At 62.3% G+C, this 20,984-nt stretch overlaps 2 protein-coding genes across 14 annotated transcripts; one reads left to right on the forward strand and one right to left on the reverse strand.

Moving 5' to 3' along the window:
• Positions 1–958: 958 nt before the first annotated feature.
• SNRPD3 (small nuclear ribonucleoprotein D3 polypeptide) lies at positions 959–8,396 on the reverse strand. The gene is made up of 4 exons (XM_055404979.2): positions 8,238–8,396; positions 6,083–6,226; positions 2,737–2,929; positions 959–1,188 (listed from the first exon to the last, which is right to left on the reverse strand). Exons 2-4 carry the CDS (start codon positions 6,206–6,208, stop codon positions 1,127–1,129), a joined length of 381 nt encoding a protein of 126 aa, XP_055260954.1. The 5' UTR covers positions 6,209–6,226; positions 8,238–8,396; the 3' UTR covers positions 959–1,126.
• Positions 8,397–8,466: 70 nt separating this feature from the next.
• Positions 8,467–20,485, forward strand: GUCD1 (guanylyl cyclase domain containing 1). 13 transcript variants are annotated; one of them, XR_008683073.2, is made up of 6 exons: positions 8,467–8,705; positions 13,300–13,384; positions 14,062–14,227; positions 15,841–15,932; positions 18,378–19,962; positions 20,107–20,242. XR_008683073.2 is itself a non-coding variant. In XM_055404928.2 (6 exons), the coding sequence occupies exons 1-6, from the start codon at positions 8,495–8,497 to the stop codon at positions 20,328–20,330; spliced, it is 1,008 nt and encodes a 335-aa protein (XP_055260903.1). In that variant the 5' UTR covers positions 8,467–8,494; the 3' UTR covers positions 20,331–20,485. The 13 variants fall into 13 exon arrangements, 11 of the variants coding, with proteins under 11 accessions (XP_055260903.1, XP_055260905.1, XP_055260906.1 ...); XR_016035382.1 differs by lacking the exons at positions 18,378–19,962; positions 20,107–20,242 and adding exons at positions 16,338–17,471; positions 17,613–17,742; XM_055404928.2 differs by having other exon boundaries at positions 18,378–18,607; positions 20,107–20,485.
• The last annotated feature ends 499 nt before the right edge of the window (positions 20,486–20,984 follow it).

A 20,984-nucleotide genomic window follows, 5' to 3' on the forward strand; every position in this document is an offset into this window, starting at 1 on the left:
CGAGCCCCCGTCTCTCGGGGAGGTGCTGCAGAAGCTTCGGTCGTCTCTGCGTGCATCTCAACAGGCCTGTTCCTTTCCTTTTCAGAAACAGATGAACTCCCGGTCGCATCAAAAGCAAATGAACTCCTTCCACAGTGAGTTCAGCCACCCTTCACTGAACCTATCGGAGGACCTCAGGGGGACGGTCCTGGGAACTGACCCCCACGCCAGGCTGATCCAAGGGCCACCAACTTGTGGTCGTATTGCGACCTGAGGCCGGAAGCTCGCTAGGGGACCTCCACCTCCCCCCACAGCACCGGGACATCTGCCCAACAAGCAACATTCTAGGGCCGATGACCAACCCCCTCGCCTCCAGTTTCTGCGCAGCTCATCCAACATGGCCCCTGCCAGCCTCTCTCCGGTGTCCGGCTTCTTCACGCTGCTTTGCCAGTTGTGGGCTGCCGTCAGCTACTGGCATCGCACACCCCGTCTCTGCGTGAGCAGCCGCCGCTGTGCCAGTTCATGCCGAGCGCTCCAATAAACAGACAGGAACCTGTCCCCTGGGTCAGCGCAAAGCTGCAGGAGCCGCCGGGGCTCTCCGAATGACCTTCTAATATGAGATTACTCTGCTAGATGCCGAGTCACCGGGGTCTCCAGGCTGCAAGGTCTGGGTCTTGGGTTTTCCTCCCCACAGGGCAGGACTGTGTGTGTCCTGCTGTTCAAGCTGAGCTGACGGCTCTCCCAAAGAGGCTGCCGGGAAGAGTGCTGCCGCGTGCACACCCACACACCAACAAGGGAACCCGTGCGCCCTCGGAGCCCCAAGCGCACAGCCAGTGCTGGCTGGGACAGCGGCCCCTGCGCTTATCAGTAACTGCACTACCTCAAACTGGCGCTTCCCCAGCACATCTCCCAGGGTGCCAAAGCTTAAGCTGCGGCCAAAGCAAACACAGCAAAAAACCACAAAAGGAACACAGAGTCCTCAGATTCTCAAAAAGAAAAAAACCACCATATTTATTTAGTTTAACGTTTTACCCACATCTAAAGACAATGATGTCAACAGAAGACCTAGGACATACACACAGGCACACACCCTGACCCAGATGACCTAAAAGAAAAAAACAGCAAAGTTCCGTCCAACAGATGAAATCTATCTTCGCTTCTGGAAGATGTTTCCACGTCCCATTCCGCGTCCTCTCCCTCTCGCGGCCACTTATTAAGGAAGGAAAGAGAAAAGACGGGGCAGGTCAGTGCGGACTCCCACCACAGAGGACCCAGAGCCCCAGGACACTGGCCAAGTGGGGCCTGAAGGGCCCGCCCGTCACACTTCACAGGGAAAGAGCCCCGGGAGGGGCGGGTGCCCAGGCAGAGCTGGAGAGGATGCCCTGAACCCGTCTTCTGGCCCAGCACTGCCCCACCAGAAGCTGGGGGGCAGGACCTTGTGGTGAAGGTGGTTTGGGGAGCCCCTCTGGGAACCAGAGAAAAGATGAATTCTCAGAGCTTCCCCAGGGTGAGCGAACAAAACACTACAGATGCATTTAATTCACACGTAACATTCTGAAACAGATGTTAAGTGATAACGTCTGTTAAATCTGGGTGAGGGACTTTGTTCTCTGAGCTATCCTGCATGTGTGGAATGTTTCAGAATGAAGGCGCGGGAACCACAGACGAAAGCCCTGAACGACCCCTCGACGAAGACCGCTGTCCGAGGCTCAGGCCCGAAGAGGGACCAGTGGCTTTGAGGAGGAGGAGGGGATGCCCTGCTGGCCTCTGGGCTAACTGCGGCCTCAGCGCTCTCCTCTCAGCCTGGAGCTGACCCGAGGAGGAGGGCGGGCCTGTGAGAGCCTGGCCACCTGCTGAGGGCACTGCCCTCTAGGGCTCCGACAGAGATGGGGTGCCCTCGGTCGGTGAGGAGGGCGGCCCCTGAGGACGTGGAGAACAGCAGCTGCGGCTCAGCCTTCGCACCTTCCCCAGGGCGGAGGTCCATGGCTGCGGTCCCTGCCGGGAGGGGCAAGGAGGCTCTCTGACCGGCTTTTCTGGAGAGCATTTGAAAGGCCCCTCTGAGCTCCAAGGCCACCTGACGTGGGACAGGCCTGCTGCAGTTACCGACCTGAGGAGCATCCAGGGACCTTTTGGCTCTTTATCGACAGATACTCAGACCGCTCTTAACGACTCACTCGTTTCTGAGCTGATCAACACAGCAGAACTCTTCAGGACCCTGACACGGAACACTGAGTAGGCTGACCCAGGGGAAAAGGTCAGGCCATGTCCCACTTCTGGAACGTAGTAAAGGAAACTTGCGTTCGGCCTCCTTTAATGGGTAAAAGGTGGCTCCAGATGGCTGACTTCTGACCGGAGAGTGCCCCTCCCAACACCACCTCTCTCGCGCATGCTGGGCGTCAGGAGACACCCCAGTCCCGCAAGGACCACCACCCCAGCCTGTAGGGCCAGCGCCTCCACTCAGCAAGCAGAGTGGGGCAAGCTCCCCGCAGTCACCACAGCGGACTCAGCCACTCTCATCTGAGCCCCGTCGTTCTTCTAAGGAGCTGCTGTGGATCTTGTGTGCGTCCTGAGTCGGATGGAGTGAGGCAGGCAGAGCAGGTGGGGCCTGGGGCCCCCAACACTGCGGGGCAACGGTGAGGAGCCTGCTGCCCCGGTCATTGCGGGGCAACGGTGAGGAGACTGCTGCCCCGGCCACAGGGCCTTCCTAAAAGGCCACGACACGCCTGCCCGTCACAGCCCTGCGCCCGCAGCACCTACCCTGGGCCTTCAGGATGGCTGCCTTTCCCCGACCGGCGCCTGAGCCCTGGTTTTTGTTCTTCATGCTCTTCAACATGGGCGCATTTTTCAGCATGTCGGGCAGAATCAGGAAGCGGATCTTGCTGCCCCGGATGTACACCTGCTCCAGTTGAGCCACGCGGCCGTCTCTGTAGGTGACCGTGATGTTGGACATCTGCAAGGGAACCACCCTCGTCAGTAAGGTAACGGGCACCGGAGAGCAAGGGGCGTGAAGGCGAGCCCTGGCAGGAGGGAGGGAAACCAGAAACGCAGACGTGCACATCACAAGATGAAACCGGGGACTCCAGAGTGCCAGCAGTGTGTGCTGGGGTGGCGCTGCGCCGAGCCCCTTGCGGTACACGAGTTCCCACTCTAACGGGTTGAAAACCCAAGGCTGAATGGCCAGCATGCAGAGATTCCTAACTGGAACCTGGACCTGGCCCCCAAGCCCCAATTCTGCCATCTGCAGCCCCCCATCAGCGTGTGCCATGTCTCAGCCACTGTGAAGTAACCGCAGTGGCTCAGCACTGCCCCAGATGCGGTGCCGTCCACACCTGTCACCCGTGCACATGTACAGTGGCCCGGAACACAGCATAGGTGTGCAGAGAGAGCTTGCACGAGGGCCACTCAGGAGCAGGGCCATCGCTGAGACTATGCAGCCTGTGGACAGGGGGCGGTGGGGGCGGCTGAGGAGAATCCAACCAGGAGACTGGCCGGGCATGGGAAGGCGACACAAACCTGCCCGTGCCAATCTCAACAGGCACCACGTTTAACAGAAAGGGCAGCTCACTCTACCAGCCTTCTGGGTGGAAAGGATCACAGTCTGTTCACAGCGGGTCACGCCCGCATCGCTCAGCGGAACGCTGTTCCCTGCTTCCTGACGCCTGTCGCCACCTCACCCCGACCTGCTCTTTCCTTCAAGTGCTAACTGCCCCCGCCCCAGCCTCTGCAGGAGCCCCCGGCCTGCAGAAGGGCAATGTACTCGGAGCCGGCCTGCAGTCTGCTCCAGGGCCTCGGCCACCTCTCCTCCAGCACCCTGAGCACCCGGACAGGCCATTCTGAAAGGTCAATGACGCTCAGACTGAGTGCTCTCACAACCGGCACGTGTCCGCCCGGGCCACAGCCCGCTCGCGCCAGGGGCAACAGTGACAGCAAGGGGCCACACCCCACACAGGCACACGGGCAGTGTCGGCCCGCGCGGAGAATAGACGGGGAGTGAGGCGAGGTGCACAGAGCAGCCCCGACACACTGCGAGCAGCACGGGGGAGAGAAGTCACTCCTGCAACAGCCACCGCAGCACAGAGCTTCAAGCAGGAGTCTTCACTGGAAGCCAAGCAGGGCTGACCCCTGCGAGACCGGTGAGAGCAGAATGTCACAAGGTGCTTACTTAAAGAACCTCCCCAGGAAACGCCCGTTAGTTACCAAAGGAAAAGGAGCACACCAGCGACAGAACCAGCCAGAAGATCAGGTTCACATGGCACAAGCGGCAGACAGGTGTCTCGGGCCTGAGTGACGCCCTGAGGAGACAAAGCTCACAACACCCCCAAGAAGCACAGCCCGAACCTAAGGAGGGGAAAACACCAGAGAAGCCCCAGTCAAGGGACAGCCTAACAAAACAACTGGCCTCTAGCCTTCATCAAGTCATCCGCGGTGTGAAAAAGCAAGCTCGGAGCAACTGTTACGGAGCTGACTGCCAAGCACACCGAGGGGTCCGGGGCTGGGCCGTGAAGGACTGCCTGCTCGCCTGAAAAGACTGGAGGCGCTGCAGGTGAAAGACAGGACCCCACGCCGGGGTTCCCGGCTTAGCAGCACAGCGGGAGGACGCACACGGACACTAAGGGTACGCAGGGAAGGGCTGCTGGGACCGCAGCCCGCTCCCCAGGAGAGCTCAGAAAACACCTCGGGAGATCACACACAACACCATGCCACGGACAAGAAAATGGCCCGCACTGACCTGTCACCAGAGGGGTGAGCACGCCAACACCCGCAAAGCATCACTTCCACGGAATCCATTAACCATCACCTTCCCCACCAAAACGCTGCTTTAAGTATACTGAAATTTAGCACTTCGCCCTTACTTATTTTTTTCTAAAAGATAACATTTACTGTGCTTTGAAGTTCACAAACTTAACACACGATTGTCATTTCAAAATGAGAAAAATATCTTTTAAAATTTAATCACATATAATTCCTCACCGAAAAGCAACTACTGACATGGGTCTTCCTGAAAATCTTTTTTTAAGCATTTTAATGTATCGTTTATAGCCTGGGTCTCATTTTCATAAAACCCGGAACACTGGAGTTCTGTATCTCCCCACTTATGTCAGTGGCATTTTACCACAGTAAATACTCTTCCACACCATTTTACTGGGTGAGTAATATTCTTCATAGCGCACACGAGTTTGGGTGATCGTAATTTATTTACCTGATTAGCAGCATAGCTGAGCTAAGACTTCCTCAGGGCAGTGTTGCCGTCCGAGGCTCTCCTAGTCCCCACCTGCTTCCCCGGGTCAGACCCGTGCCCTAGACCGAAAGTTCTCCTGCTCCTGCCCCTTGACCCTCCAGGCTGTCAGCTCCCCCAGTCAATCTCTTGCCAAGTTAACTCTGTCAGCCTTTTACAGAAGAGCAAACAGGTAATTAACGTGCCCAAAGTCAGCTGAAATTCAAACCCACATCAGATTCCAAGGGCAAGCGAGAAGCTGCGTCCCAAACTCTGTAAAGTGAGGCTACGTGAATTCGCGTGCGTGGGACGGGACCCGCACAAGCAGCAGGGCCAACCTTCTCAGCAGAGCGACGCTCCGCAGGCGAGGCCTGTAATCTTACTCTCCCCAGTTTATGGATAAAACTATCACCCAAACGTGCTTACTTGGCCAAGTATTTGCTCTAAGTGCAATCACACAAGGTGCTTCTGCTAGAAAAATGGCAAATACCCACAGTATGTGAATGGAAGATTCTGCAACTGCAAAGCACCATGCAAACATGTTGTGCGGGGTGGGGGTGCGGGAACTGAACCTGAGAGCTCCAACGAAGGTCGTGCTGCTTCTCTTAAATGGGTTCCCAAAATACGTAAGATGACCACGGGATTGGGAGAAACAAAGGTAAGCCATCTAAACAGTTAAATTCTAGAAGCTTATATATTCTCAACCTCCAAGTGGCTCTCACCGATGCCCACCCCTCTGGCACCTCCAACAGGACCTGCCACACCTGAGGCGCTCGGTGAACGACCAACTGCTGACCGAGAGCTTCAGAAAGAGCCTCAACCGCCTGCTTCCTGCCCTCTGAGGCACAGGCTCAGGCTTGCCCTGGCCTCAAGCGCAGAGCCGGGTACCTGGCAGTTCATGTTGTCCTCTGCCTCGATGAGCTTGCCCCGATACACCTCGCCAGTGTTCGTCTCACACGTCACGATGTGCCCCTCAGCCTCGTGGAGGACTTTGATCGGCACGCCAATAGACATCTTGGCAGGAAGAGAGTTCTACGGCGAGAAAGAGACAGCAGTTAGCTCATCTTTCGAAGCTCGGGAAGGCATGTGGCAAACACCGCAACCCCTCAAGGCTGACGCTCCGGAAAACAGCAAAGTTGCCAAAGGCGCACGATTTGTTTTTAGCTGAATTCTGAGCTTGAAGGAACTATCTGGCAAACACATGCAAGATGTGGGTGGGGAGGAACAGGGGAGCTAAACAGAGGGAAAGCTAATGGGAATGAAAGCTGTCTCCCATTTTCCATCCACCACAGGTCCCTTGAGTGTGCACGTTAAGTCGCTTCAGTCATGTCTGACTCTTTGTGACCCCATGGACTATAGCCCATCAGGTTCCTCTGTCCATGGGATTCTCCAGGCAACAATACTAGAGTGGGTTGCCGTGCCCTCCTCCAGGGGATCTTCCCGACCCAGGGATGGAACCGTCATGTCTTACATCTCCTGCATTGGCAGTTCTTTTTTTTTTAACCACTAGTGCCATCTGGGAAGCTCAGAAGGGGCTGTGCATTTAATTCAACCCATTAAGCGCTCTCTGACCATCTACTTACTTCACCATTAAGATAAACAGAAAATATCCACGTGTTCACAAACTGACAATGTGCTGCGAATAGGAAATGCTCATCCTGGAGGGAAAGTATAACCAGGAAAATCCCTGACTTGACCTAATTAAAAAAGAAAAAAAAGTGGGTTGTTTTTCTTTTAATCCCAAGATGGGTGTACAGAATGAAAACTTCTGTAAAATGAAATATTTTCTGCTCTCCAGTAAACAAGTCACAGCTATTTGGTATTCCAGCCTTCCAAATGCAAATTTTTAAGCCCAGGTAAAAATCATATTGGCTTTTTAGCAGCCGGCCGTTACTTCCTGTATGTGCTGAGGAGCTGGGGGATGTGAGAAGCACAAGAAGCAGTCCCTCGTAACCTTAGCCTTAGGGTAAAGGAGGAATTAGGATGTGAACAACCAAAAAGCAGGATTTGGCTCCGGGTCGGACACGAATGAGCGACTTCACTTTCACACATTGGAGAAGCAAATGGCAACCCACTCCAGTGTTCTTGCCTGGAGAATCCCAGGGACGGGGGACCCTGGTGGGCTTCCGTCTATGGGCTCACACAGAGTCGGATACGACTGAAGTGACGCAGCAGCAGCAGCTGAGATGCATATGAAAGGAAAGATTTGAGGAAGCCCGGACTCCTGCATCTCCCCATATAACAGAAAACTGCTAAATCCCCTCAGGAAGGCGGTCTGGTCTTTACTCAACAGTCATCTTTTAATATTCAGGTTACCTGCCCCTTGCTGCAAACCTGTATGCAGCCGGACTCCACCCCACCACACAGCTCTCTCCCCCCAGGGGTCGCCTGAGATCCTGTCTTCCGGGCTCGGAGTCCTCATGAATCCCACCGAATAAATCTAATTCTCAGCTTTTAGGTGGCGGTATTTCTTCAGTCGACAGGCAGCTGGAGGGTGGAACACAACCATGTGTGGTCAAGAGAAGAAAAGGACCAGGAGAGGTTAGGAAAGAACAGGCTCCGCTGGTGAGGACAACGCTGAACCGCAGCGGGGGGAACCGGGGCGGCGCAGAGACCACGCCGTGGAAGGGCAGCCGAAGTTGCAAAGCGCACGGAGCAGGACTGAGAAGCAAGGAAACGCGCTGACTGGCGTTTTAAGCGTGAGGGGATCAGGCCCTGGAAGGGGGAGGGAGGCAGAGGTGCACAGGGCTTTGGAAAGAAAGCAGCCAGGCAGGGATCCGGTGGGAAGGTGGCCGCCAGCCAGGAACGATCGCAAGACCAGCGCCTGGATACTTCGAGAAACGCCGGCCCGGAGGGGTTCGGAAACCGAAGAGCAGGCACTTCGCGGGAGAGGCTGGCGCACGAGGCGCGCGTGAGGCGCCGCCGAGGGGCTGGTGGCCGGGCCCCCCGCGTCTCGCGGTCCCCGAGCAGCGCAGAGCTCCCCGGCGGCGCGGCGCGGGGACCTCGGCCGAGCCCTCGCCCGCCCCCGCGGCCCTCTCCTCACCTGCTCCGGGCTCCTCCTTCAGTGGCGGCAGCGGAGACGGAACCGCAGCGACCGCGAAGGCGCGAGGGGCGCGAATGGCGGGCCGCGCGCTCCCAGAGTGCCGCGCGCTCCCAGAATGCCGCGCGCAGGGCCCGCCCCCTTCCTTTTCCGGAGCGGCGGCGGGCGGGGTCCCGCGCCTTCGCGTTCCTCCTCATCGCGCCGGCTGGGGAACGCGAGCTGGGGTACGATAGTTCCGGGCCCGGGGAAGAGCGGCGCTGATGACCGGACCCAAGTGCCGCCGGAAACAGCGACCCCCCGGCCGGCCCGGGCCGCGCGGGCCCCGCGCTTCCCAGCAGCGGCCGCCGGGCGCGGGCTGCACGGCGCGGCGGGCGGCGGGGGCGGCGGGCGCGGGGCCCCGGGGCCGGGACCCGCCCGCGCGGCGCGAGCCCGGGACGCCGCCGGCGCCGGGGAAGGGGCGCCCCGAGCCAGGCGAGTGCCGCGGCGCGCGCACGGCGGAGCGGGGCCGCGGAGGAGCGGGCCGGGGCGGCCGGCGTGCGGGCCGGGGCGGGCCGGGGCGGGCCGGGGCGGGGCGCGGGGCGGCCGCCCGCCGCTCCTCCGCCCGGGGGCGCTGGTGCAGGCGGCCCGGGCAGCCGGCGCGCGCTCCCGCCCCCGGTCGACGCCAGAGCTGCAGCCGGCGCCGCGCCGGGGCCATGGGAGCCCCGCGCCGCCCGGGCCATGAGGACGGAGGTGGACGCGGAGGCAGCGGGGCCGCCGCTCGAGCCCGGTCAGTGCGCTCCCTCCGTCACCCCGGGGGCCGCGGCGGGCGCGGGGCAGGACCCCGGGGATCGCGGTGGGCGCGGGGCAGGACCCCGGGGGTCGCGGTGGGCGCGGGGCGGGACCCCGGCGATCGCGGTGGGCGCGGGGCAGGACCTCGGGGGTCGGGGATCGAGGATCAGGGGTGGGCGGATCGGGTATGGGGCGAGAACCCCGCCCGATTGCGGGGCAGGGTCCAGCCGCGCGACCTTGGGCCGACCGCCGCTGCGGCCCCAGCTGTTGAGCTCTGAGGGAAACCTGGCCAGGTGTGTGCTCCGGCCGGGCCCGCGGGGCAGGCCACGGTCACTTGGGGTTTGTTTTCCCGATAGCTCCCTGAGCAGGGACACCCCTGGGTATCTCTCGCTTGCAGGCGTGGAGGGAAGGAGGATCCTGGTTGAGTGGCCGGGGCGGAGGAAGGGGTCACCTTTCCCAGGAGTGAAAAGTCCTCTTTGGAGCTGCCTTGGGGAGACCCTGTCCCCCTTCCGGTAACTGAGGCCTTGGAAGGGGCAGGCTACTGGCAGGGATCGCAGAGCAGTGAGGGACCGCCTGCCCCTGGCCTCCCAGATTCCTGCCTGTTGTCTTGCTATGGGGTCTTCCTTCTCTAGTTCCTCCTTCCCAGACGGTCTGAGTTCCTTTGCTGGTGGGGCGGGCGCAGACTGATAATCCAGTGGCTGGCCTCCGTGTGCTTTTGAGTGGGAGAGGGGAGCAATGGTTCCCCATCCCCTCTGCAGCACATAGCTGATGAGAAAGGGCCGGTGAAGGTGAACTCTGCAGGGAGGTGCCCCACGCGGGAGACCCCAGCCCTGAGGCGTCCGTGGGACACCGACTGTGGCTGCAGCGGGGAGTTGGGTCCGGGGTTGTCCCGGGTGTGCGTCTCCTCCGCCGGTCGTCTCACCAGTGATCTTGGACTAGACACTTGCCTTTCCGGAGGAACCACAGTGGGGTAGTGACTTACTCTTCCAGGGCGCTTTCTCTGAGCAGGCACTCTGCCCGAGTTGTTTACATGCAGGGCCTCATTAATCCTCATAATGACTTGGGTGAAGCTGGTTCCTATTGTCATTTGCACTTTTGCAGATGAGCTGACAGAGGGCTTAAGTATTATGGCCAGGAAACTGCCTTCCTTCCTTGAGGACAACTGCCAGCTGAAGCCGGGCCAGCCCCTTCCAGGCAGACCCTGGCCCTCAGGTGGGATGGGCCTGTGGCTCCAGGCGTCTGGCAGCAGCTTGGGGCTTGGAAGGCCTGCCCTTATTGGGTTGGCCGACTTGCTCGTGCCTGGATTGGGGGTGGCCCCGGGGTGGGTGTTCAGACACCTCAGGGGTGTGGGCAGGATCAAAGGGTAAGAGATAAGGGCGAGAAGAGGCGGGGCAGAGTTCCCGAGGGCCCCAGCCAGCGGCTGGCGGCGCCAAGTTTTACAGCTGGGGAGGCACAGACAAGAGTCGGAGCCTGGCCACAGGTGGCCCAGCCAGCCAGTGCCAGAGCCCGGCCGCAGACTCAGGAGGAGCCGTGGACAGAGGACCACAGTCTGGAAGCCTGGGGGAAGGGGAGTCCTGCGGTGACACGGAGGCTCAGGCCACTCAACGGAAAGAAAAAAACCCAAAAACGCCTACCATTCACCGCCGAAGCGTGTCTGCCGAGGTCTCCGCACTGGGAGGAGGCAAATGCTGCGTGCCTGCCACTGAGGAATTCCCTGTGGGTCCAGCGGGCAGACAGACACCAGCTCTGGTCCTCCAGATGGAGGGGAAGGGACTGACGCGTTTGCATGTTCAGAGATGGGAGACAGCCTTCCGGACATAGGGATATACAGGAGCCAAGGCTGGGGAGTAAACAGCCCATGGAGAGAAAAACAAGAAGGCAGTTTGTAGCTACGGGAGGGGTTCTGGAAGGGCGGGACACAGGCCACCAGGGGACAGCAGCCTGCAGAGGCCCCTCCCTCTGCTCAGCCTGTGTGGGGGCATCACTTTGGGCCGTGAACACCTGGAAGGCAGGGCTCGGTCCTGACACCTAGTGTGCCCAGGGCCTAGCACACAGTAGTGGGCGCTCGGTGAGTTCATTTTCTTTCTAGCAGCAGTTTCTGGACTCACTGCTGCGCGTCAGACACTAGGCACTGGGAGCAACAGCGAACAAGATGAGCCCATTCCCTGCCCTCGGGCCGCTTACAGTCAGGCAGGGAGACAGGAAGGCTTTATCCTTTGTGTTTTTCTCACTTTTGCCAAGTGCTGTGAAGGAAACACTGTGAAGGAGCCCCCGCTCCCAAAGGCACAGTCGGTAAACACCTCTCACATGGCGGGGGAGACTTTGGGCCAAGACCTGAGTGACAAAAAGGGGCAGACCTGAGTCCCGAGGGTAAGAGCTCCCCCGGGGCGAGTGGGGCAAGCCTGGCAGGCCTTCATAAGGGGTAAGAACTGTCTCCTGAGGGCCATGGAAGACTGTGGAGGGACCTCTGCAGCTGCTGTAGACTGAAGCCGGAGAGGGACTTGGGGGCAGGGGACAGGCAGAAGTCGGGCAGGTCGGGGCCCACGGGGCCGAGTCTGCAGCAGTGGGCGGAGGCGGATGTCACAAGGCCTGGAGAGGTGGCCTGGGTTCCTTTTAGGGCCTCCTAGGGCCAGGGGAAGGAGGGAGCGAAGCCTGGCCCCCGACTGGTCTCAGCGCCCTGGGCCCCAGCCAGATGGAAGGCGGGGCTCCTGGCCACACCCGTGAAGCAGCGCAGGGGACATTCTTGCCCCCGGGGCCAGGCGGCTTGGCCAGCAAGCGGCCCGCACTCAGCCATGCTGCTCTACTTTCCACAGGCCCTGCGGGTGAGGCGGGAGAGGAGAGAGGCCACGGCAGCACAGCCAAGGCACAGTCCTGGGCCCTGCTCCGGAGAGGGCGCAGACAGTCCAGCAGGGCAGGGGTCCACGCGGGGGCCCGGGTCAGCGGAGTGCCGATGATCGAGGGGGCATGGCCAGCCTGCTGTCCGGGGAGGCCTGGAAGGTGCTGGCCTCTGAGCCAGGCCTTGAGGGCAGGGGAGGGTTTAGATGGGAGAGCAGGAGCTTGGGAACCTGGCAGGCAACAGAAGGTCGCAGGTCGCGAGGCCAGGGTGGACCGCAGGGCTTCCGGGGCCTGCTGGTTGGTGCCCGTAGGGGCGGGGATGGGGAGGGGTGCTGGGGGCCAGCTCTGCGCGGGCCAGCTGAGAGTTCAGGAGCGTCGCCTGGAGACACCCGAGGTGGGGAGACCACGGGAGCCGAAAGGGTGTCCTGAACGAGTGTCAGGGCCGGTTCTTTAGCTCTGACCTCTGTGCACATTCCCGGGACCCCAGGGCAGGAGGGCCCCCAGGTCGCGGGCCTGCCATGGCCCCACTCTCTGGTCTTGAGGCATCCCGCATGGCCCCCGGCCTGGCCTCCGGTTTTCTTCCTGCGCCGCCTGTGTGTGCCTTCTGCCCGGGCACTCCCCACCGAGTCACCAGTCCGCAGGCCGGGCACTCATGGGGCTCTGGGGAAATGTTTGTTGACCGAAAGGGAAATCAGACCGAAGTCCCCACTTGAGGGACAGCCAGACCTGGCCCACACATGGAAGTCAGCGGCCCAAGCCAGCAGGAGAGCCGGAACTGGAACGCCCAGGCCAGGCCCTTGCTGCTCCACGCCGGGTGGCATGGCCCTGGCTGTACGTGACTGCCCCCTCCTTGTAACGCTGGGGGCTGTGGAGTCAACGGCCTTGGGAATTGAGACAGGATGTCTGGCAAGTGCCTCCGGGAGACCCCCGCCACAGAGCGGCTCCGGAGAGGGGCCACGGGGGTGGGGGCCGGGCATGACCGGGGGCAGTGTCGTGGAGAAGTGACGCACAGGCCCTGGCTCCATGGCCTGGGAGGCTGAGCCAGTCCAGGCGGGAGGGAGCGCGTGTGCAAAGGCCCTGGGGCGTGTGAAGGCTCCAGCCTGGGGAGGGCGAGGGGAGGCCGGGCAGCAGTGGGCCCCGGGGCGGTAGCCACACATGCCTTGTCCTAGGGGGTGTGGGAGCCACCCCACCGGAGGCCTGTGCTAGGGCTGACCCGCCCAGACCGGCATTTCCGGGAGACCGCCACTGTGGCGAGGGGAATAGGTTGAGGGGCCCAGTGAAGCCGTGGACTGTCCTCAAGTGGCCCCTTGGGACCTGAGCGGGCGCCGGAGACGGCGACTCCAGTGGAGTGGGGTGGCAGGCGGGCACTGTGCCCAGGGTCTGTAACCCCCCCGTGCCCCTGCCACCCGAGACCCCTCCCACCGTGCTCCTCCCGCCCATGACCCCCGCTTCTCCCACACAGGCGACTTCGTGCAGCTGCCAGTGCCCATCATCCAACAGCTCTACCACTGGGACTGCGGCCTGGCCTGCTCCAGAATGGTGCTTCGGTGAGCGTGCTGGGTGGCCCTCTGATGGGCGGTGGTGCGTGGGGAGAGCCCCGGGTGGGATTCGTCATCTGGGTGGCTGCCTCCAGCTGGGGCTTGGGGGAGGCCCAGTGTCCACCCAGGCTCCACCCCATAAGCAGAAGTGCACGGCAGTGGGCCAGGCCCCCCAGGTCTGCCTCCGGAGGATGCCCAGAGTCTGGAATGGCCAGGAAGTCACAGGTGCCCGGGCCCGACCCACAGACTGACCCCCACGGCCGAGACGCAGGGCCCTCCTGCAGCACCCCGACCTCGGACTCTTAAGAGACGGGGTCACTGGGCAGGGCAGCCTCACACTCCCCCTCCTGGAAGTCCAGGCAAGACAGGGGTTCCATGCCTAACGCTCAGGGAACCGGTGATGAGATGTGCTCCAAGCACTTAGACGGTCCTGAGATGAGGCTGGAGAGGCTGGCGACTGTCACACAGCCCGTGAGAGACGCCAGGCTGAGTCCAGGCCCCGTATGGGGCCCTGTGTGGTGCCCAGGAGGCCCCGGGCAGCGTGCGATCATGACCTAGGAGTTCACGATGCAGGGCAGAGCCTCCTGGGGCACAGGCTTACACGGCGGGCCCTCCGGGGGAGGCTGCCCCGAGCTGGCGGCCCCTTGGGCCGCTGCCCCGAGGCTCAGTGGGCACTGTGCCTGCAGGTACCTGGGCCAGCTGGACGACGCTGAGTTTGAGAGGGCCCTGCAGGAGCTACGGCTCACCAGGAGCATCTGGACCATTGACCTGGCCTACCTGATGCGCCGCTTCGGCGTGCGACACCGCTTCTGCACCCAGACCCTGGGCGTCGACAAGGGCTACAAGAACCAGGTGCGCGCCAGCTGCGGCCTTCCTGGCGCCTGGACCGGGGTACCGGGCCGGACACGCCACGGGCAGGGCCTGTGCGCAGCCAGACAGCTCACCGGGGCCCAGCAGCGCAGAGTCCCCTAGTGGTGAGCTGGGCCGCTCCTGGCACCCCACCCAGAGACACACACACCCAGACACACACACACACCCAGACACACACACACCCAGAGACACACACACACACAGACACACACACACCCAGAGACACACACACACACAGAGACACACATACCCAGACACACACACACACACACAGAGACACACATACCCAGACACACACACACACAGAGACACCGCCTCACCCAGAGACACACATACACACTTAGACGCACACACCCAGACACACACACACCCAGAGACACACAGAGACATCGCCTCACCCAGAGACACACAGACACACACACACCCAGAGACACACACACACCCAGAGACACACACACACCCAGACACACACACACCCAGAGACACACACACACCCAGAGACACACACACACCCAGAGACACACACACACACAGACACACACACACCCAGAGACACACACACACAGACACACACCCCGCCTGTCTTGGACGCACCTGCCGACTTGCAGGGGCACCCCGGGCGACCTTCATGGTCCTTCCTTTGGTCACAGCACCAGTCGGCCAGGCCTCAGGATGCCTGTCTTCCCCCGGCCATCATTTGCCAGTTTTCTTCCTTCTTATGGGGACAGCCAGCTCCAAGTTGGGTCCCCGGTGTTCTGGAAGGAAAAAAAGAAATCTACTGTCTTTCATTTTTATAAAAAAGTAAGGCAGCCAGGGACCTCCTTGGAGGTCCAGGGGCTCAGACTCGGCGCTTCCAACGCAGAGGGCGCGGGTTCCATCCCTGGCCGGAGAACTAAGATCCCGTGAGCCGTGTGGAACGGTCAAGAAAATAACTCAAAAAAACACACCAACACACAAATAACAAAGACAATGCCGGCGAAGCCTGAGACCCTGGTGCGCCCTGCCGCCTGCTGGCAGCAGCCCCGCCTCCCCCAGGGGCAGGCCCTGGCCCAGGCTCCAAACCTGGGCAGAGCAAAGAGCCTGCCTGCCTCATGGGCGACAGGGCCACCACATGGGGGCCAATGCCCGTCCACCTAGCTCTCCTTTGAACCGTCCAGGCCAGGGGGAAATTCTGGCCGATCTGGTGTGGTCAGTGTGGCCTCGAGGTGGAGGAAAGGCCCCAGAGCAGGGTCTCTTCTGCCTCCCCTGTAGGGGCCCTGGGCCCTGAAGGCCCCTGCACCAAACAGACTGTGTCCTTTGTTAACACGCGCCGGCTGAGCCGAGTGGGTGGCGTCCAGACTCCCACCCACCCCCAGGGTGCCGGCCCGAGCCTGCCGCCCTCCCATCTCCTGAGCATCCTCGCCAGCTTCGAGTGATTCCGCTGCCCACGGGCCGGGCCCGTGGCCACTGCTGACCCCCGTGCTGTTTACGTCCTCCCGGGGGGGTATATGAGGGCAGCCGGGGCTCCCGGGGGGGTATGTGAGGGCAGCCGGGGCTCCCGGGGAGGTATGTGAGGGCAGCCGGTGGGCGGCCTCTGCAGCCGCTCTGCCTCGCAGTCCTTCTACAGGGAGCACTTTGACACAGAGGAGGCCCGGGTGAACCAGCTGTTTGCACAAGCCGAGACCTGTAAGGTGCTGGTGGAGAAGTGGTGAGTCTGTGTGTCCCGCCCCCACCCGTCCTCATGCACCTGCTCCCCCAAGCCTGGCAGGCAGGGAGGCCTTCCCTGGGAAAGAGCAGACCGGAGCTCTCCTGCCTGCCAGCCACAGGCACTGACTTGTCCCCGCCCCCGTCCCCTGAGCCTTAGTTTTTCCATCCATAAAATGGGAATAGGTGGGCTACGTGAACTAGTCTACACAAAATTCTGACCTAGGTTGGATCGGGACAGATCTGAGCCAGCCCTCAGGCTGCCCTGGGACAGAGCACAGGGACCCTAGTGGCGGGGTGATGGCCTGGGGATCACGCTGGCATGGCAAGAGGCAGGTGGGGACGGCCTGGGTGTCAGCTGGCAGGGAGGCTTGGCCAGACCTCCTCCCAGGCTGCATGACCTTAATAGGTCTCCCTCTTCTTTTCCACATGGGGCGGGGGAGCCCAGGAGACTTGCCCAGATGCAAGCAGCTTCCTGCCCAGCCTGCTGTGGGCCCTGCACCCAGCAGGCGTCCAGCTCTCAGACCCGGGCTGATCTCTCCTTCGGTCTCCTGTCCTCCCGGATTTCTGTCTTCACGATCATGTGACCTAGGCACACAGCCCTCTGGGCACAGGGAAAAGGTCTCCACGTGTCCCTAGGCCACGTGAGCGCATGTCGCAGGGCAAGGTGGCCGGTGTTAGCTCAGTGGCACCTGACTGGCTGCGTGGAGGGGGGGCCGTCCCCATCCCCCCTGCGGTGAGCGCCATGGTCACCCCAGCGGCCTGGCCACGCACTGACCCGCACCCGGGACCCCCACCCTGGGCCCTCCCTCCAGCCCCGCCCCACACTTCCCAGTGGCTGAAGTCCCCCTTGGGGTCATACCTTCTGCTGGGAGCTCAGCCAGCTGCTTCCTCTCAGAGACCCAGTGGAAAAATGGCACGCTTCCCCGGGCCACGGCATCAGACCAGGCTGCCCTGTGAGTCGGCGGGGCTGGAGCTAGGCCTGGCCACCAGGTGCCCACACGCACCCCCGAGGGGCCTGGAAGGAAGGAGGGCTTAGCGTGGCTGGGCGTTGGCCCCCCGCCCCCTGGTGAAGATGGTGGGGCCCGGGCACCGGGGGATCCCCCCAGCCCTTCTCCCTCGCGGCTGTCTTGGACTTGCCTCCTTCCAGGGCCTCGGAGGGGCCAGGGCCTAAGAGCATGGCACAGCCGGCTGACCCGGGGTTCCCCTGCGGGTGCTGCCAACTAGCCCTTCCCGGGCAATCCCTTCTGCCACGAGGAGCCTCAGACAGAAAGAAAATAAACCTTTCAGAGAAGCATTTGGTTTAGAAACCAGTGAAGCCTTGCTTGGTTTTGATTTGGGGAAGTAAATTAAACCACCTGTTTGTTACTAATGCAGCCTTTAGGGTAAAAGACCAGGGCAGTGGGGGGGCAGGTCCAGAGATGGGGTGCCATCTGGAGCTGTACGGTCACCCTGTGAAGGACCCGTGGGCCCAGCATGCCCTGGGCACCCCCCTGGTCCATTCTTGGTCCCCCACTGAGCCCCAGCCACCGTGACGAAGCAGGTGGGTACCCCCTGCACGGAGCTCAGGGCGGACGTGAGGCGCGTCCCAGGCTCCAGGACCCGGGGCAGATGGGCCTGGTGGGGGTCCACGGGAGGGGCCCGGGGCCCAGTGGCGCCGGCTGAGCCCGGTCCCCCCCTGCAGCAGGGTGAGCGTGCAGGACATCCAGGCCCACCTGGCGCAGGGCCACGTGGCCATCGTGCTGGTGAACTCGGGGGTGCTGCACTGCGACCTCTGCTCTAGCCCCCCCAAGTACTGCTGCTTCACGCCCAGCGGGCCCCGCTGCTTCTGCCGCTCACCCGACTACCAGGGCCACTTCATCGTGCTGCGCGGCTACAGCCGGGCCGCCGGCTGCGTCTTCTACAACAACCCGGCCTACGCCGACCGTGAGTGGGGCAGGCGGGCCCACCGCCTTCTCCCTGGGGCCCCTGCCCCCCAGGCCCCACCCATCTGGCTGGGCAGCAAGCCAGCCCCAGCCCTGGGCCATCACCAGGCCAGCCCTCTGCCCCCACCCAGGGCCCACCCCAGGGCTACAGTTCCCGTAGCCCCCAGGCCGGCCCTCCATGCTAAAAAGGGAGGTCCAGGCACCCTGGTCAGGGGACTAAGAGCCCACACGCTGTGCAGAGTGGCTGAAAGAAAAAAGGAAAGTCTGCCCAGCCCTGGCCCCGTCACTGCTCCCCGCCCAGACTCCCCACGGCCCCAGAGACAGGTAGGGACCACCTGCCTCGTGCAGACAGCCCTGTGGCCTCCAGCGAGTCCCCTCCCCTCTGGGCCTCCCTTTCTCCTGCTGAATCGGGGCAAGCGCAGGGAACAGGCTCACAGGGGCTGCAGCGGCTTCAGGGAGGCTGTCCCGCATGGTGGGGAGCGGCCGGGATGGCCCCTCACTGACTGCCCCGCCCTCCTCCGCAGCAGGGATGTGCAGCGCCAGCGTCAGCAACTTCGAGGAGGCCAGGACCAGCTACGGCACGGACGAGGACATCCTCTTCATCTACGTGGACAGCTGACAGCGCACCCTGCCCGCCCCCGGAGGCCGCTCCGCAGGCGCTGGCCTTGGCCTGGGGCTCGGACGAGGCGCTGCGTCCCTGCTGGCTGGCCCAAGGCTGGCTCCTGCTGCGCTCAGGGGACGTCTGTCCGCACAGGTGCCCCGGTGCCTTCAAGCCAGACGCAGGGCGGGTGGGGGACGCTACAGCCCATCTCCCTGCAGACCCGGGACCCAGCCCCGAGAGAGACGCCGTGGGTGTGTTTGTGTGGAGACCGTAGCCACCCTGGGCCCCAGGGCTGCGCCGGCTCCAGCCTCCCTGGGATCTGGTCGAAAGGCAGGCGCCCTGGGCCGCCGCCCCCTTCCCCCTCCCTGGCCCAGTCCCTTCGGCTGGTGGCCAGGCCCCTGGGGAGGGCCAGACCTCAGGCAGAAAGGCCTCAGGCCCCTGCAGCCCCTCCTGGGAGCGGACACCTGGGCTGTGGGCGGGACCCTGGCTCGCACTGGCACCCCAAGGGCCAGGGCCAGCGGCCTGGGCCCCAAAGGCGCTCCCCGTCCCCCCGCCACAGCGCCTCCTGCCTCAGTGCAGGCAGCCCCACTTCTCGGGTGGGTGCTGGGGCCCTGGGCCTGCATGCCTGATTGCAGCCAGGGCCAGCCTGTGGCCTCCCCCGCAACACAGTGCTCACACCTGGCCCTCTGCACAGAAGGCCGGATGGTCTGTCAGCAGAGGGAGTAACCCTAACCCAGGATCGCACAGCGTGGACACCCACGTGGACTAGAGCAGCCTCTGCTCCTTCCTTTTTTAGCCAGGGGAGGTCTGTGTGTGTGTGTGTGTGTGTGAGTGATTTAAGTCTTTTTTTAGCCGGGGGAGGGTGTTTTTTTGAGATTGAGGTTTCCACTTTTGGTGGGTGAGACTCAACCTCAAGCAAGACAATAATAGTGGGGTCGCAGGTACTTTGGAGCCACAGACACCTCTCCTCAGAGGCAGATAAGCCAGGCCAGGGTCTCTTCAAAGCCGAGGAGACCTGGGGCCGCAGGCAGGCAGGCCTTGTGCCACAACCAGAACTTGACTCAGGACAGCGGTGGGGCTGCGTCTTGAACCTGGGTCTGCGCCCCTGAAAGAAAAGGGAAACGGGTCATTCCCAAAAGGGGCTGGGACACCTCCCGCCCTTGCCCTGGGTTACCTCTGGCCAGGGCGGCCGGGATGCCCCTGTGAGCCACAGCACCTGAGTCTTGGTCGTTGGTGCCGGAGGCCTGATGCTGGGGCGGCGGCTGCCTCTTCCCCAGACTGCAGACCACCCAGCTGTATAGCTCCTCGACCCCAGACAGCCTTGACCGAGAGGCAGGCGCTTCTGGCCAGGCAGCCACCCTGGGTTCAGAGGCTCGGACTGCCTGCAGGCCCGTCTCATCCCTGTTGCCTTAACCCTGGGTGGCCTGAGCCCCCTGGAGTCCTGGTTCCCACGCCCAGGAGGACCACACGCGGCAGCTGCAGGCTCGGCACCCCTGGGAGGGGCCCAGGTGACCCCAGTGAGGGTGGTGGTGTGGAGGGAGACAGCAACAGGAAGGGGTGGCTGCCCTCGGATGAGGCCCAGTCCTTGGGCTGGCGGGGGCTGCCAGGGAGCGGCCTCCACAGACAGTGTCCATGCTGTCTTCATCCATCAGAGACGCTGTCCCTGGGTCAGAGGAGCGAGCCTCTCAGGGCAAGCTGCAGGTTAGAGGTCACCCATCTGGAATTTTCACGGGAGCTGCCTGGCCCTGGGGCCGACGCCGCCTGCCTGGAGGGGGTCTCGGAGGCCAACCTCAACGTGTTGTGTCCTGTTCACACGCAAATCATGAAAACGGGGCGGGAGACAGCAGGACTCAGCCCTCCGCATGTGACACCATGACCCCCTGGCTGCACATGGAGGGGGGCACCCTGGACTGCTGGCTGTCTCCCCAGCCACCTGGGGGTAAAAGGGATCTTACACATCACAGGGATTTTTATATGTGTTGTCTCGTTTGTAATGAGCCATTCTCAATAAACGTGATCCTCACTGCGAAATGCTGGCAGCCCCCGGCCCACCTCTGTGATCCCGGTCTCCTTGGGACAGCCGCTCCGAAGCTCACACAGGTGTATTAAGGGGGGGAGAGCTTGAAACCAACCGAGAGCACGAACATGAGGTGGGAAGGATCACTGGGGATCCGGGAGACCAGAGCGTGGAACCTTCCGGAGACTTGTCGCCAAAGTCCTGTGCTGAGAGCCGAAGGTGCCGTGACCAGAACAGCTCGGCTAGCAAAGCATGCACAGCCACCGCCCAGGCAGTTAGGCGGTGCAGAAAAGGCTCTGATCCTGCAGCATGGGGACCCCATTCACTTGGGCTCCCCAAACTGCTTTGCCACACAGTTCGTTTCTGTGGAACCCCAGTCTTCCCTGAATGATGCTGACCTTTGGGTAAACCCTGGTCCAGTCTGGGGGGTAGAGTGCAGCCCAGTCTCCTGAGGTCATCACTCGGGATTTCCCTGGTGGCCCAGTGGTCGAGAACCCACCTTCCAATGCGGGG

Source organism: Moschus berezovskii, chromosome 19 (genome assembly GCF_049115385.1).
Source record: "Moschus berezovskii isolate FMDL1 chromosome 19, NW_MosBer_1.0, whole genome shotgun sequence".
Taxonomy (NCBI): Eukaryota; Metazoa; Chordata; class Mammalia; order Artiodactyla; family Moschidae; genus Moschus; species Moschus berezovskii.

Coding starts and splice junctions, on each gene's coding strand:
- GUCD1 (XM_055404923.2), top strand. CDS start 8,495: ATGACCGGACCCAAGTGCCGCCGGAAACAGCGACCCCCCGGCCGGCCC. Junction 8,706..13,299: donor GAAGGGGCGCCCCGAGCCAG/GCGAGTGCCGCG, acceptor TCTCCCACACAG/GCGACTTCGTGCAGCTGCCA. Junction 14,228..15,840: donor ACAAGGGCTACAAGAACCAG/GTGCGCGCCAGC, acceptor TCTGCCTCGCAG/TCCTTCTACAGGGAGCACTT.
- SNRPD3 (XM_055404979.2), bottom strand. CDS start 6,208: ATGTCTATTGGCGTGCCGATCAAAGTCCTCCACGAGGCTGAGGGGCAC. Junction 2,930..6,082: donor AGGACAACATGAACTGCCAG/GTACCCGGCTCT, acceptor GTTCCCTTGCAG/ATGTCCAACATCACGGTCAC. Junction 1,189..2,736: donor AGCCATCCTGAAGGCCCAGG/GTAGGTGCTGCG, acceptor TTCCTTAATAAG/TGGCCGCGAGAGGGAGAGGA.